General features: G+C 33.2%; 1 protein-coding gene and 1 non-coding gene across 2 annotated transcripts in view; one reads left to right on the top strand and one right to left on the bottom strand.

The window, feature by feature from the left end:
- LOC132554467 (glutamyl aminopeptidase-like) overlaps positions 1–9129 on the top strand; it is a 51318-nt gene extending 42189 nt beyond the window's left edge. Inside the window, exons 7-21 of the mRNA XM_060218785.1 lie at positions 372–509; positions 1280–1345; positions 1903–1968; positions 2408–2571; positions 3001–3089; positions 3741–3865; positions 4482–4537; positions 4942–5089; positions 5422–5495; positions 5696–5800; positions 6560–6727; positions 6859–6999; positions 7489–7570; positions 8435–8508; positions 8932–9129. Of these exons, the coding sequence (XP_060074768.1) occupies positions 372–509; positions 1280–1345; positions 1903–1968; positions 2408–2571; positions 3001–3089; positions 3741–3865; positions 4482–4537; positions 4942–5089; positions 5422–5495; positions 5696–5800; positions 6560–6727; positions 6859–6999; positions 7489–7570; positions 8435–8508; positions 8932–9010 (1575 nt within the window). The 3' untranslated portion in view covers positions 9011–9129. The remainder of the gene's footprint in view (positions 1–371; positions 510–1279; positions 1346–1902; positions 1969–2407; positions 2572–3000; positions 3090–3740; positions 3866–4481; positions 4538–4941; positions 5090–5421; positions 5496–5695; positions 5801–6559; positions 6728–6858; positions 7000–7488; positions 7571–8434; positions 8509–8931) is intronic.
- Positions 9130–11660: 2531 nt separating this feature from the next.
- On the bottom strand, positions 11661–11733 carry Trnav-aac (transfer RNA valine (anticodon AAC)). The gene has a single exon. It is a non-coding gene; the product is annotated as a tRNA-Val (tRNA).
- Between the last annotated feature and the right edge of the window lie 2814 nt (positions 11734–14547).

Genomic DNA, 14547 nt, shown 5'->3' with positions numbered 1-14547 from the left:
CGATACCTGATTTGTAAGTGGTTTATGTAATTGTTTGGACATTTCCATGGTCAGCAGAATGAAACACATTTCATGAATGGTACATTTAACGGATTGGTTTACTAATCAAAGTGTCCATTAGTATTACGCAATATCCCGAGTTTATTGTCAAGACTAACATGTTGTTCCGCGCAAATCAATACACAATTTCAATGAACACGGATATTTTCCTTTTTATATTTAGTTTTATAATGGTGATTTGCTTTGTCTCAAAGGACAAAATCATTAAATCACTTAATAGCATTACTTACAACAATTTTCCGCTATATTTTAAAGATTTTATTGATATATTGAATGTCTTAACATTAGAGATAAAATTCTTTTCTTTATAGTTTACTCTGCATGTAGTTGTGAAGGAAGTGTTTCCAGTCATGGTTCGGGATGCTCTTACTACGTCACATCCTGTTTCAACACCTATTCTTACACCTGATGATATCACACAATCATTTGATGCCATTTCCTATAGTAAGGTAAATTGTAACGTTTGATAAATATTGATTCAGAATGAGAATCATATAAACGGCACTTTCAATTTTGATTGAATACAAGTCCTAATTTCGAGAGTGAAACCTTTCTTGCTTGCCGTAAAACATGTTTTTCATTAGCCATTTCAGTCATAAACCGATTGAGATAACATGGAAAATGACGTTACGTAAAGAATTGAAAATGGCGCAAAAATAATTTGGATTTTGTTATGCTCATTTGACTTTAAAACATGCCAAATGTACCTCTTCTCAGATATGTGATAAACTTCTATCGGAAAGATGTTTTCTGTTTAGTTTGCGATTTAAAAATAATTCATCCCCATGTTTTAATTTGTGCTCACAAAAGTCCAATAAAGAAATAAAAAAAATCATTTTAGATCCTATATATGCACAGCTCATTTATCTTAAGTATTATTCGCTATGTTTGCATTCTTAATTTTTGTTTATAGTCATAAATCAACGAAAAAATAACGCTTACTATGCAGTGTTGTACTGTGTATGGGTGAAAGGCATTTAGGTGTACACTTTTTTCCCTATTCGGTCGAACGGCAAAGACTTTCTTTAAAATGCTGGCATCATTTGCGTGGTCTCTTAATTTTTCACTCATAGGAATAATGTAAAATTATTATACTGAAATATTTAACGACTAATTCATATTGAATGTGTTTTAAATTGTTTACTTCATCTCAATCAATGCACAAACAGACACACTAATTATAAAAATTATTTTCTTATATAATCAATCAAATTTCTAGGGAATGGCGGTCTTAAGAATGTTGCTGGGCTTTGTTGGATGGGAAGAGTTCAGAACCGGTTTACAGGTATGTTATATTGTAGTGTTCTATGGGTTAAGTAAGATTGATCTTCTTGTCTAAACATACGTTTAGTGTAATCACTTCACTGGTTTTTTGTGCGATAGGTAGTCATGATTCATATTAGATATTGACTCGAAGTCTTCATTTTTGTAATTTTAACAGGAAGATTTTCGATGCCAATGTAACATAGCTTTCCAATGGAGGATCCACTAAGATAAAGCTAGATTAACCTTGAAAGTATTTTTTGAGACTATTTGTTTGGGTTCATTGACATTAGCTGAGCAATAAAGTCTCCATTTGTAAAATTACTACGGAAAATGAGAAGGAAGAGCATGAAAAAGAACATCGTTTCAGTAGCTGATTTCCATGACAAAAACATATCGCAACATTAAAAATATGAATAACAGAGACAATTAAAAGTCGTTTAAGGAATAATCGATACTGTAATTTTAATTATGTATTTGTACAAAGGACATATATTTTACCTAGAAACGGTTGTCATGGAGACACGTATTATCTTCCAGGCTATAGCTTTTATACCGTTTGCTGTTTTACTTATACAGGTGTATGTAACAAGGTACAAATTCAAGAATGCCGTTATGGAACAGCTGTGGCAGACATTCTCCGAGGTGAGTTAGCTGGTATTGTTTGTAACTCGACAATTCTATATGCTACTCTAACCCATCTACACGTATAAAGTAAGAAGGTCAGGAAGTAATTTATCAAGAGGAGGCACTCTAACACTTTAAATATTTAGAACCAACATAAAACAATGCCTTACAATATTTTAACTCAAACCGAAGATCAATATAATGAAGGCAATATAATAACAGAAACACTTGAAATTGGAATATTGGATTTATTATTGTATAGAAAAGATTGTGCTCTTGTTGTAATGACACGCGTGGATATGATTTCACTCAGTTAAAAGAAAAACCGGAGTCCGTTAAATCGTAATGATAGGTAAAACATGTAAAGGGTCTGAAATCTCGTATATTTTACCTGCGTTGGAAAAGCTCGTTCAGTGATTCCTAGTGGCTACATTCACTGTGACGTCCCGTTTTACAGGCTGTTGAGAACAAATTCGTGATAGGCGAGATTATGGATACGTGGACACGACAAATGGGGTATCCCGTGGTGACCCTCAGATCTGACGGCGATCATTATATTCTTGACCAGGACCGTTTCCTTCTCGATGGCAACTCCAGCATGGGCGATCCAAGTCCATATGAGTAAGTATTGAATGTTTTGATTCTCATTTCAGCTATTTTACAAATGGTTCTATTTTGAATATGACTGCCTTCAGCAACAATCGTCTATGGCCACGTTTCAATTGCGCTTGGCTATTCAGTTTTATCAAATCAATTTAAGGTATGGCTTATTTTGTGTTATTCATTCTATCTTAACACTGTCGTTTCGTAGTCTAATTCTTGTTGCAAATTGTCTCTGTCGAATAGCATGATTTACGTTTAAGAACGAAAATAAGTCGGTTATCCGTCTTTTATACAATCGTTTATCAGAAATATTTTTGGCACGAACTATAACAAAGACATCATGACAGTGTCAATGTATGAATAAAAGTGTTTAAAATATGTATTTATGGTGCCCCTCGGACGACAACGTTAATGAACATGACCATGAAAATGTCATGTACTTTTCAGGTACAAATGGCATATTCCGTTTACTTACGTAACTGAAGCGGAACCAGATATTAACAACCGGAAGATAGTATGGTTGAACATGGATTCAGGTAAAAACGATTTTTCATTAATTAAGTGATTAAATGTCAAATCACACGTAGTAATTAAATTATTGTTGGATAATTTTGTAATTTGAAGATTGAAATATTGTAAACGTGTGCGAGGGGTTTTAAATCTCTCCGTTGCTTTGGCCACTGGTAATTCAATTCCGGGACCTATATTTGAAGATTTGATTTGGATTATTACACGTATGAGAACAATGTTGATCATCTACAATGGAAGTATTCAAATTAGCATTAAAAGGAGATATACATTTAAGCATTAGTGGATGGAGGGGGATTTATGAAATATACTTACAGTATAAAAGAGACATCAATGTACGAGAGAAGATACTGTACAACCTCCGCTTGCTTCCATCAGGTCCAACAAGATTGATCAATATCAGCTCAAAGCTTGTTTTGCTAATTTTGTAAAATGTATAAAGTTTATATGTGATTCTAAAAATGGTAACAATTTCTTGTCCTATTGGTTCACTGAGAAAGAATATTGAAATACACTAACCGTGATATTGACGGAAGAGGATAAGAGGGAATAATATTATCATGATACTGTGTAATACTATGTCTGAATAAGATTCAGGAACACAATAACAACTATTAGCATTTATTCTTGACAAAAGGAATCATTTGTTACTGTTTTAGCGCGGATACCGAAAGGTGAAAATCAGTGGATTCTGGGTAACGTGGATTACATTGGTTTCTATCGGGTTAATTACGAGCTCAGCATGTGGCGATCTCTGGCTGAACAACTTAACGAAGATCACACGGTAATAAACAATTTCTCTTATTTTAATATCATTTCGATGTGAAGAACTATATAGTCAGCATCAGTTCCGCACTATCAAAATTATAGCGCAGCCAATAAAAATCTTAACAGGACGTTAACCAATATACAAACATATCAAGATTCGTTCATTTGTCTTTGACTTCTACCTACCCAGTATAGGATTCAATAATAAAGTGCTGGGTACTTTGTCGGTAAAACGAGGAAACATTACACTTTTTACAAAATAGTAATTTATATCAATACTCTAGAGGTGTGTCTGAGAATGGTAAACTATCAAAACATTGTTTTGTAGATAATTGCAAACAAGCGGTACAAGTAAGGAATAGCATTAACAGTTAATATAGAGTATTTTTAAACTTCAAAGAGTAACGTCCCTTTACTCAAGCAAATGTTTTTGATGTAAAATGAAACACTGTTCAGTCGAAAAGAATACGGGTAGAATTATAGACATATACAGCATTGTCGAGGTATTTGATTAAAATGTATATGACTGTAGAAACGGACAATATCGAAATACCATTAAGGTCTAATTTCACGACCATTGGTCATGATGAACATGACATTATATCATTTTATTTAATGAAATTTTTGTGCAGGTTTTTGCTGAAGCAAACAGAGCGGGGTTGATCGGTGATGCCTTCAACTTAGCAAGGTATAACAGCTCGTTCTCATATTTATAACCTAACAGTGTATATCAGGATTTTACCTATTTAGAGCTTAATTTACAATTTTGTTTTTACATGTACATGCATTTGAAGACTGTGATTATGTATAGAGATAACGTTATTGCAAAGAAAAATTACTCCGTGGCATTCAAGCCAAATAACACTTCGACTAAACATCGACCATTTTAATATAAATCTTCTAGCATTTAAATAAAAGACTGTGGCGTTCATTGCATGAATATTTCATCAAACAAAAATATAATACTTTCATTAATCAGTTCAATGTGAATTCCGTAATATGATATAGAGGTTATTACTTACATGAACTTAGACCTTCATTTTCTTTCTATGCATTAAGTAAAATGAGTTATATGTTTCCCTTTGGCACTAGGGCCAAGCTACTGGATTATGACGTGGCATTCAATATGACGACATATCTAAATAAGGAGGAGCGTTACGTCCCTTGGGAGGCTATGCTTGAGTCTATCAGGTTCATCAAAGGCATGCTATCAAAGCAGGGAGCGTACATACTTTTACGTGTAAGTTCAATTATTGCTTTATCTATAAAGGAAAGAGGAAGATATTGTAATCTTTAAATTTTAGAATTTGATATAGATAAAGATACGAGTTTTACCTTTTTATACAAATATTAACTGAAAGAATGCATGTCCTTAATGCGATAGAAATAAAAGAATCCCCGATCTTAAATTAGAGTTTTGAGATTTTTCAATCTCAAGTTTATCTATGCGTGGAGAAAGAACATAAATTGCAATAATTAACCCACACAGTTGATTATAAAAATAAAGTTAGGAAAACTACCTTCAATTCAGATTAATATTGTACAAAAAATGTTTTTGATATCCTTTTTCAGCAATACTTGCATGACCTTGTGGCCCCGGTATATGACAAGGTCGGGACGTCACCAGGCGGAATCTTGCCTGAGAAGTATGAATGCTTTATTAATAATTACCAATCATCGAATGAAAAGCAAATGCATGTTTGAGATAGAAATGTGAAGAAATGGTGTAAACCTAAGCGGGGCAAAGTTGTACATATCGGTCAAATCAATTTTCTAGACCGAATCATTTTATATACAAACAAAATAGAAGGAAACATGTTTTGATTGAGTTTATATCCTCAACTAGGTACCTCCGAGAGGTCATACTAACTACAGCCTGTGACGTAGGTGTCACCAAGGCTATAGACTACGCCAAGGAGAAGTTCCGGCAGTGGAAGGAAGATGGAGTTCAGTGAGTATATATAATGTATAAAGGTTACCATGGTGATCATAACTGGTCCTTATAGCCAGGTAAACTTTATTTAAGTAATGCTAAGGGCCTAAATTTTGCACTAGCCCCATAATTCTATTAATTTAGTATTTCTATATATTTGGTAAGAACGTCACGTGTAATTGGAATCAGTTTAGATGTTACATGCAGGTTGTTGTAAATCTTAAGAACTCCAGCTTATCCTACCGCTTGCTATCTCGAAGATTGTATAAAAGACCCACAAGTAAATGGAATATCTCAAATATTCTAAAAATTTGTGAGCGCTTTAATCGTTGTGTGATATTTCATTATACTGTTTGTTAAAGGTACACCACGACATCATACTAAATTTAGTCATAAACACCTATGTTCCTTTTTTATGCTTTTTTCAGTATAAAGATGACTAAAACTCTGTTTTAATATAGGGATCTTTTATATATTATCAACGCCAAAATCTACCAGCCTCTATAAAATGGCCAACTCTGTCAACAGAACCAACTTGCCTATGTTTTTGTAATACCGTCCTTTCATACTTTGATAGAGATATATTTGTTTGAACTTTGCAAACATAGTTCTGTGTTAATTGAAATTTGGGTAAGGCATGACATGTGCGCACTTTTTTCTATAGTCAATCAACGGAGAAACAATAAATATTGAGTTTGGTTATACTAATGTATTAGCAATCATTTAAAAATTTAAAACATTTATGGAATACAAAGACATTTCATGTCTACATTTCAGACCTCCGTCTCACTTCTCCCTGACGATCTACTCGGTGGGTGTACGGGAGGGTAGTGTTGAAGAATGGGATCATGTTTGGAATCGTTCACAGGTCTCGAACGTCGCAGCGGAACGGCAAATGCTTATGGAGGCGCTTGCGCAGACGCAAAAGCCTTGGCTGCTATGGAGGTAAACATCATCTACTGATGGTTTGAGAATAACTAGCAATTGATTTAGTGTTTATATTGAACAATATTTTACCTTGTAATGTCTGTCTTGCGATATATTTTTCATTCCGTCTTCCGTTTTCCATCTTGCAGATATGCAAATTGGATTTTTGACGAGACAAAAATAAAGCGACAAGACGTACGATTGGTTGTGAGCTACTTCGCCAAGAACCCGCTGGGACGTATGATTGCACTTCATCTTCTTATGAATAAATGGGAACAGCTCAATGAACAGTAAGTCGTCTTTGTATCACGTGGAAAATCGATGTTTTATTGAAGATATTCGTCAGTAATTAAATGCTACAACATACATCCAAATATAGAATATTTTGTACTAAACTGGAATTTGTTCGTGATAATAAACGGACCGTAAATGTCATGACGTCACGAACGAGGATGGTCTACATACACTTCACCGGTGCAACGTATGCGATAGTCAGAAATTAATGACATTTCCGTTTGTGAGCTCCAAAATCAAAAGATATACGAGACAATGACATCTGGTTTTACATGTAAACTAGTATTGAAAAGTGCAAAAATATACATGTACATTTGACAAGTTTGGATATATAAATATACATGTTGTGTTATTTATAAGACGACACGTGCTTTTGGTTTCCAATGGCAATGTAAATGCTAGTCTAAAATTATGATCAATTTAATGACAACACTCTATATCCCTGATCTTTTATTTTATTGTTGTTTGGTAATTTGAATTTTTAGATTCGGAGCGGATGGTTTTCTTTTAAGAGAAACAATTGCGGAAGTGACTCAATTTGTCAACACGGAATTCGAATTGGACCAGGTACAACTTTTTTGTCAGATGTCAGTTTGATAGATAGAAACGTGGAAGTATGGTCATTTAACGAAAAACGATACCGATGTATTACTACAATATCAATGGATGCATTTGTAGTCAAAATCAAGGAAACGTAGAATTTTTATCGTTTCACATTCCTTGAAAAGTACAGGGTAGATTAACTGCGAATTTTCATCAGGTCAAGATATTGTATCGCTGTTCCACATCCAGCAACAAGTAATTCGCTGCAGTCATGATTTAAATGTTTAGCATGTTTTGTCACCTATTTCCCAAATATCTGCAAACAGTCATATTTGTATTCAAATAACAGATCGTATAATTTTATCACTTTGGATGTTTTCAATTATTCAGTTTTAAGTATGCTTATAATATTTTTATCGATTTCATCTTCAACTTTTGGATTTTTGAAAAATTATGATGATAACAACTAGGCAAGTCGAACAGCACAACGGTAACGCGCATGTCTTTCATTTACATGATATACCGTAAAATCACATATTTTCGTGGGCTAGATTTTTGCGATATGAAAAAAAAACAATTTCGTAGACAATATATTTGGTGGATAAATAAAGCCATATAAACATAATTGTACAAGTTGCAACAGGTCTTGGATATATGAATTCGTGGATTAGGAATACAGACCAAATCAATGAAAATAAATATCCCACGAAAACTTATGATTTTGCAGTACATATATATCTTTAATTACTAAAGGCCTCGGTTTATATATTTGTTTTCATATTCCAAAAGTTTAAATCAGTTTGTATATAAAATTGAAATAGGACTGCCATTGATCCCGCGAATGGAATGACTAAATGTTGGTTTAACTATCTAAAATTAATATTTCAGCTGGCGACGTTATTCAGCGCAAAGATGCCTGCAGTAGCATTTAGAGAAACGAGGAACTCGTTAGAGTTGATAAGGTTACAACATCTTAAATTTGATTTATTATTCTTTTGAAAATATGTGGGTTATTTTTCTCAAGTCATTGTTACATCAAGCACACTTTTGATAATATTAACCTTTTATATACATTCAAAAATAATTTTCCCTATGAATACATATAAATCTTGACTGTAACATATCTGTTTTTTTTCAAAATAGTGTCACAGCTGTTTTATGGGTCTATAAATGGCATCAGCTGATAGATTGATAACATGCATAGTATTTGCACTGCATGCTTGTATTGTCAATAATAACGGCATATCACGGCCTAACCATTTCAAGGGAAGCAACTCTTACATGTGAAGTGTCTTATTTCAATTACTTATTTGACCGAGGTTTATATGGCGGATGTTGTTGCTTCTGTTTCTATCGATAAAAATAAACCATTTTTTTTATTTCAGAGGAAACATCAAATGGATGAAGGCAAACTACCAGACAATATCGGATTGGCTGCGTCTTCACGTGGTCGGAATGCTATAAATAACACACATAGGTATATAATCATATTTAAATTTATTTTTATTATATAATTAAAAGTCACAAAACAGAAACAATTGTACATAATATAATGTTGTATATTTTGTTTATTACAGATAAGTCATACCGATTGATATAAATTACTATGTAATTGATCTAACTATTATGAAATATAAAAAATAGATATAAAATATATTAATATATTCATATGATTATTGTAAGTCAGTGTAAATAAATGTGGTAAAAACACTGTAATGTATACATTGATAAATACGATGTTCTAGAGAGGATATACAGTATATTGATTTATCGTTTGTGACGTAGCATACCTTATTAGCTATATTCTTACGTGTATGTGAATATATTTTGTGAAACACTTAGTGTAATAAGAATAAGCTTCACAGTAATACATCATACGTACAATGTTGAACATCTTTATTTGTTTACTTAAAACATTGGTAACTCCGGCAATTTTTATTCAGTTCAGGAACAATTCACAAACGCATATTCATTGATATGAATTTTCGTGTTAAAATGATTTTAATAATTTCAGTATGTTCCCGACATACAGCTGTCCCCATCATCTTACTGTATTCCGAGTGAATTTTTACTGTATAGTGATATCTATCACGTCGTTTTTTAGATGTACAAAAAGTTGTTTTGGATATTAGCACCATGTTTGTTTTTCATTCCTTTTAATTATTTTGTTAAAAAAATGTTATCGTTTTAAGTTTTTTTTAATTCCCCATTCAGTATGTACAATAAGGACTCCGAAGTTTGAAAAGTTTGGTCCATGTCTCGGGAAATGTTACACTTATAATATAACCAGAATCATATCTGATAATATGGATGACACCGTCTCCTCATGGCTTGGATTTGTTTATGAAATGTAATTAAACATAAATGTATTTTTCTGTTATATCGTTTTTATCTTATTGGCAAGAATCTGAGACGGGGAGAAAACCGGCATTTAATTTCATGCCGAGCAAAGTGTTACAACTAATAAGAAAACAATATTTTATATAACCAGGTGCCATTTCCGGAAACAGGAAACCTCTCTGCCAACATTATAACATCTATTTTACTTTCTTTATGTACAGGTTGATGTAAATACATTTGATATGTGTATGAAACTTATATAAGGTGATATTCACAGAAACTGTAATGTTGATGTTAATTTAACGTAACATTGACTTGATCAATGCGGAAATATAATCCATGTATTGTCTAATCTATAGTTTCATTATCTTAATCACTTATTTATATAATAAAGAAATAATTTTAAGGTCAAACTTGAATTAAGATTTATCCAATTTCAGTAACTTGTTTAAAATTCATGGAAGCTAATAACAATATTGATTTGTAACGTCACATTTGTTTATGATATGTCATTTCACAATTTTTTCAACCAACCTGGTATTGCTGTCGAGAAAGGACTCAATATGTCAAAACTATAGACCTGCATGTGATCATGGTTGTAGTCTGGCTGATCAGTCAAGTCTGACGAAAACAGACATTTAATATTCTAGGATGTGGAGGGATTTCCCGACATTGTCTTATTTTATTTCACGTGGACTTAAATGTGTCATGCGCCAATAAAGGGATTTCGATCGTAAAAACATGATACTAAGTAAATCTATATTTAGCTAAATGTCCACATTTCTTGCTATTTTCTTCTGTTGTGTTAGGCTAGCCGTATTAGAATCAGATATAAACACCAGCAAAAAAATAATACAATCGGACTAACTTGTCAGATTGTCTATTTTTTGTAACTTTTATTTCATATTTGTTATATGTTCATGTGAAGTATGTCTCCACTTTGTCATTAAATATGATTTCGATTCAATATGAAGTTTATGTTGAGGAAACCATTTTGATGAATCGGTATCATTACGTTATTAATAAAAGTGTATATATGTATACAACAATTTAAACAAACATGTAATTTATAAAAGAATTATCATTTTAGAGTTATATTATGTTATCCGGTCTAAATTAATAATGATTCAAGAGACAGGGCTGTCGCCCTAAGCTTTGTGAATACATTTGTTGTTAAATACGTTGTGGCTGTTAAGTGCAAAGTTATATGTATATTTTGTTTATATATTAAATATGGCAAGATCATGTAAACAAATATCATATTATGTAAAGTTTAACGTTTTGTACTACTTGTTTGTGTTATCAAAGTAATCAATAAAACACAACAAAATATCACGTTCTGTATTATTTCCGGAATATAAACATCCATTTGACCCCTAAGAGGTCAACTTACGTTATGTGACAATTCTCATACATTCAAGATCTGGACAACATTCAAAACAATTGTATATAAAGGACATATATTGAATGCTTTGTCATATATATATAACATTATTAACATTTTAAATGTGTAAATTACATATAACTTGTCACATTTTGTATCTAGGATGACGTAGCTCTGATATCTAGACAAATGCATATTGAGACATTTGTGTCAAAAACTACACACCAGTATATGTTTGCATATGAAAAAGGCAAATCATCATAGTTTGCTAAACGCGTTAACTGTCAAAAACGCAACCTGTGTACAAAAACACAAAAAAAAACAATGAACAGAAAAAAATCTATATCATAGCTAGTCGAAACAGTCGTTATGGTGCCAAAAAAATAACCAAGGTTCCGACGAGTTTCGAACTCGTGACCTTCTGCGTGTTAAGCAGACGTGATAACCACTACACCACGGAACCTTACTTACGTCACTATGGAATACAACATCATCTGCATTAAGGTGATGTGTATTATGTATGTAAACCGAAAGTAAGGATTTTACAAAAAAACACAGAAAAGAATAGCACCATGTAATACAAATAAGGATTATATACGATAGAGCCATTCAGCTGTCGTCAGATTTGATGATTGTTAAATCGAACTTGCTGTGTAACAATGCTCCAACTTTCTTGATAAGTATTCGGTCATAGTAATCCATCAGGCCAAATGACCTATATTAGTTCCGATAAAACTTGATAACATACCGGCTTTATGTCTACAACTCGACAAATCGTTTGTTTGTAAGTTATAAGGTAATGCTATACATATGTACAGTATCATGTTCCAGCAGCTAGCAGACCACGTGGTTTATTTATCAGATCAATAGACAGCCGTTCACAACTATAGAGAGAAACATCGTGTTTACAGGAAATGTCAATAACTGTCCGTAAAATCTAGAAGTAATCAGACGTTTCCACGGTGTATGTCCAAAACATTCTGCTGTTTTTTGTTCGTGTAACGATGTTTCACTTATTTTAATGATTGCGTAGAAGCCAAATAATAAAAGCCGAAATATTAAGTTTTTTGTCAACTTCATCAGCTTAATATTGTGCTATATTTATTTCACGATTAACAACACATCTATGTTAACATTAAAAGTGTGTAAGTTCCGAACGACATCATGTAACGTTCCGCAGTTCAGCATTGAAGAAGTGATATTGTCATTGAAGGACTGCCTCCAATTGTACGCGATGTATGGAGTGTATGGTTGTGTACTACTGTCAAATGCCCCCAGCAGGACACCTTATCTTACATTTAATTGACATCAAGCAAACCAGTAACATTTCAAAATAAAGATAAATGTTATTCCTTAGGAAAGGAAACCAGAGATATTTGAATAAAAAAATTCAAAGGATAACAGTCCCACAAATGAAGAGTTTTAACTTACAAACAACAGTGCTGAAGGTAAGAAAGTCGGTGATATAAAACACGAGAGTAACCATTAAGATATATGGCAATATCATACATGGCGAAACAATCTGTTTTGTTCGTTTTTCAAAAAGTTTGAAAAGTGGAAATGAGAGTATGTAGATAACAAAGAACTCATCGATCTTTGGGACGACATCTAACGAGCCATCTTAAATAGAGAGCAGAACTTATGTGACTATCCAGAAATGGCCAGATGTTACCTTATCCGTCGTCCTTCTATAAGTTCGCCAACCGAAGCTGATCTTACATCTGCAAATATCCTTTATAGGATGGCATGCGGTGACAACTTCAGTAAGTGTCACAACTTGGATTTGTAGAATAGCTATGTGTGAAAAACTTTCTTCTATTTTTACACAAAAATCCCCGGTTAATTCGAGAATCTGCGGCATTTTTGTGGCCCGATATGGGTCATCTATTGAAATATTATTCAAACATATTCAGAATACTGATACGGACTAATTTAACCCAGTATTACGACTGCATTAAAGTTCGGGTTACTTGTTCACGAAATGAATTTCTATGATAGGTCGCAACAACAAATACGAGTATTTTTATTAACTTTTAAGAAGACCAGAGGAAAATCTGGGCTTGAGGAAATCTCAAGTTGAGATGTTTTATACAAGTGGGGCCAGATGACCTCTATAATGGTGATGCTTATAACTATATGTTCATATGGGTTAAAACATTGCAATCATCGTTGCATTTCTTTTTCCTCATAGTATCACATATCATAATGTATATATAATGTGCGCTTTGAAATTGAGTCTAACACACGCCTCTTCAAAATATCTCAATTATAAACATACAGCACGGCTCGCCAGTATCGTACCTCATTCGGTATATGTTACATATCAACCTACCTGCAGCGTGATAAAACATCTTGCACGTGCAAGATCATGTCCAATAATAAATTGCTTTTTAAAATGTAAAACAGAACAAATGTTATCTTTTGATATGATGTTTGTACGTGTCATTATCAAAACAGTAACCTTATTATACATTATACACCAAAGATTTGAATGAGTGTATTATTTCCGTAGATACCACCAACAGCATAAAACTTATCTGCGAGGAAGAAATCGATGGCGTTATGTCATTCCTTGACACCCTCATAGTAAAGAAAGAAGACGGTTCTATTAAAGTATTTATCGGTTACAGTTCCAGATCAATAAATCTGTACCTACAGATCATTCCACACAGCAAATGCATATCATTGACTGGGAAAAATCCAAAATAATCGGCCGGAAAAACAATCATTTCAGACGATTGGTTAAGGAAGCCGTCTGGAAACGCCGCAGTAGGCCAATACTTGATAGGGATGAGAGGGTCACAGACTCTCGCATATCTAAGACCAAGTGTTAAACAAAGAGTAGCCGATTTGACTACAGTACATTGTTACCATATGGTGTATTATTTTGGTCTATAATCTGTTTACCATCTCGTCACACTATTTTCTGCTTGAGTGTACATAGGATTATAGTTGGTCGATTCCGTACCATCTCGTACACTACGTACGTCAGTGCAAGTAAGCTCCACACTGGTCATTTGTCTGATAAAGGTGACCGTGTAGTCATCAAAACGTCACTCTAATCTTCTACTGGTTGTATTATAAGATGAAGGTGATCGTGTAGTTATCGAAACGTCACACTCTAATCTTCTACTGGTTGTGTTATAAGATGAAGGTGATCGTGTAGTCATCAAAACGTCACACTCTAATCTTCTACTGGTTATGTTGTAAGATGAAGGTGACCGTGTAGTCATAAAAACGTCACACTCTAATCTTCTACTGGTTGTGTTATAAGATG

This window comes from Ylistrum balloti, unplaced genomic scaffold (genome assembly GCF_031769215.1).
Source record: "Ylistrum balloti isolate Yb309-2 unplaced genomic scaffold, AGI_CSIRO_Ybal_v1 Utg370406, whole genome shotgun sequence".
NCBI classification, from domain to species: domain Eukaryota; kingdom Metazoa; phylum Mollusca; class Bivalvia; order Pectinida; family Pectinidae; genus Ylistrum; species Ylistrum balloti.
The sequence above is the reverse complement of the archived record's forward strand: the minus strand, read 5'-3'. Positions and strand labels throughout refer to the sequence as shown.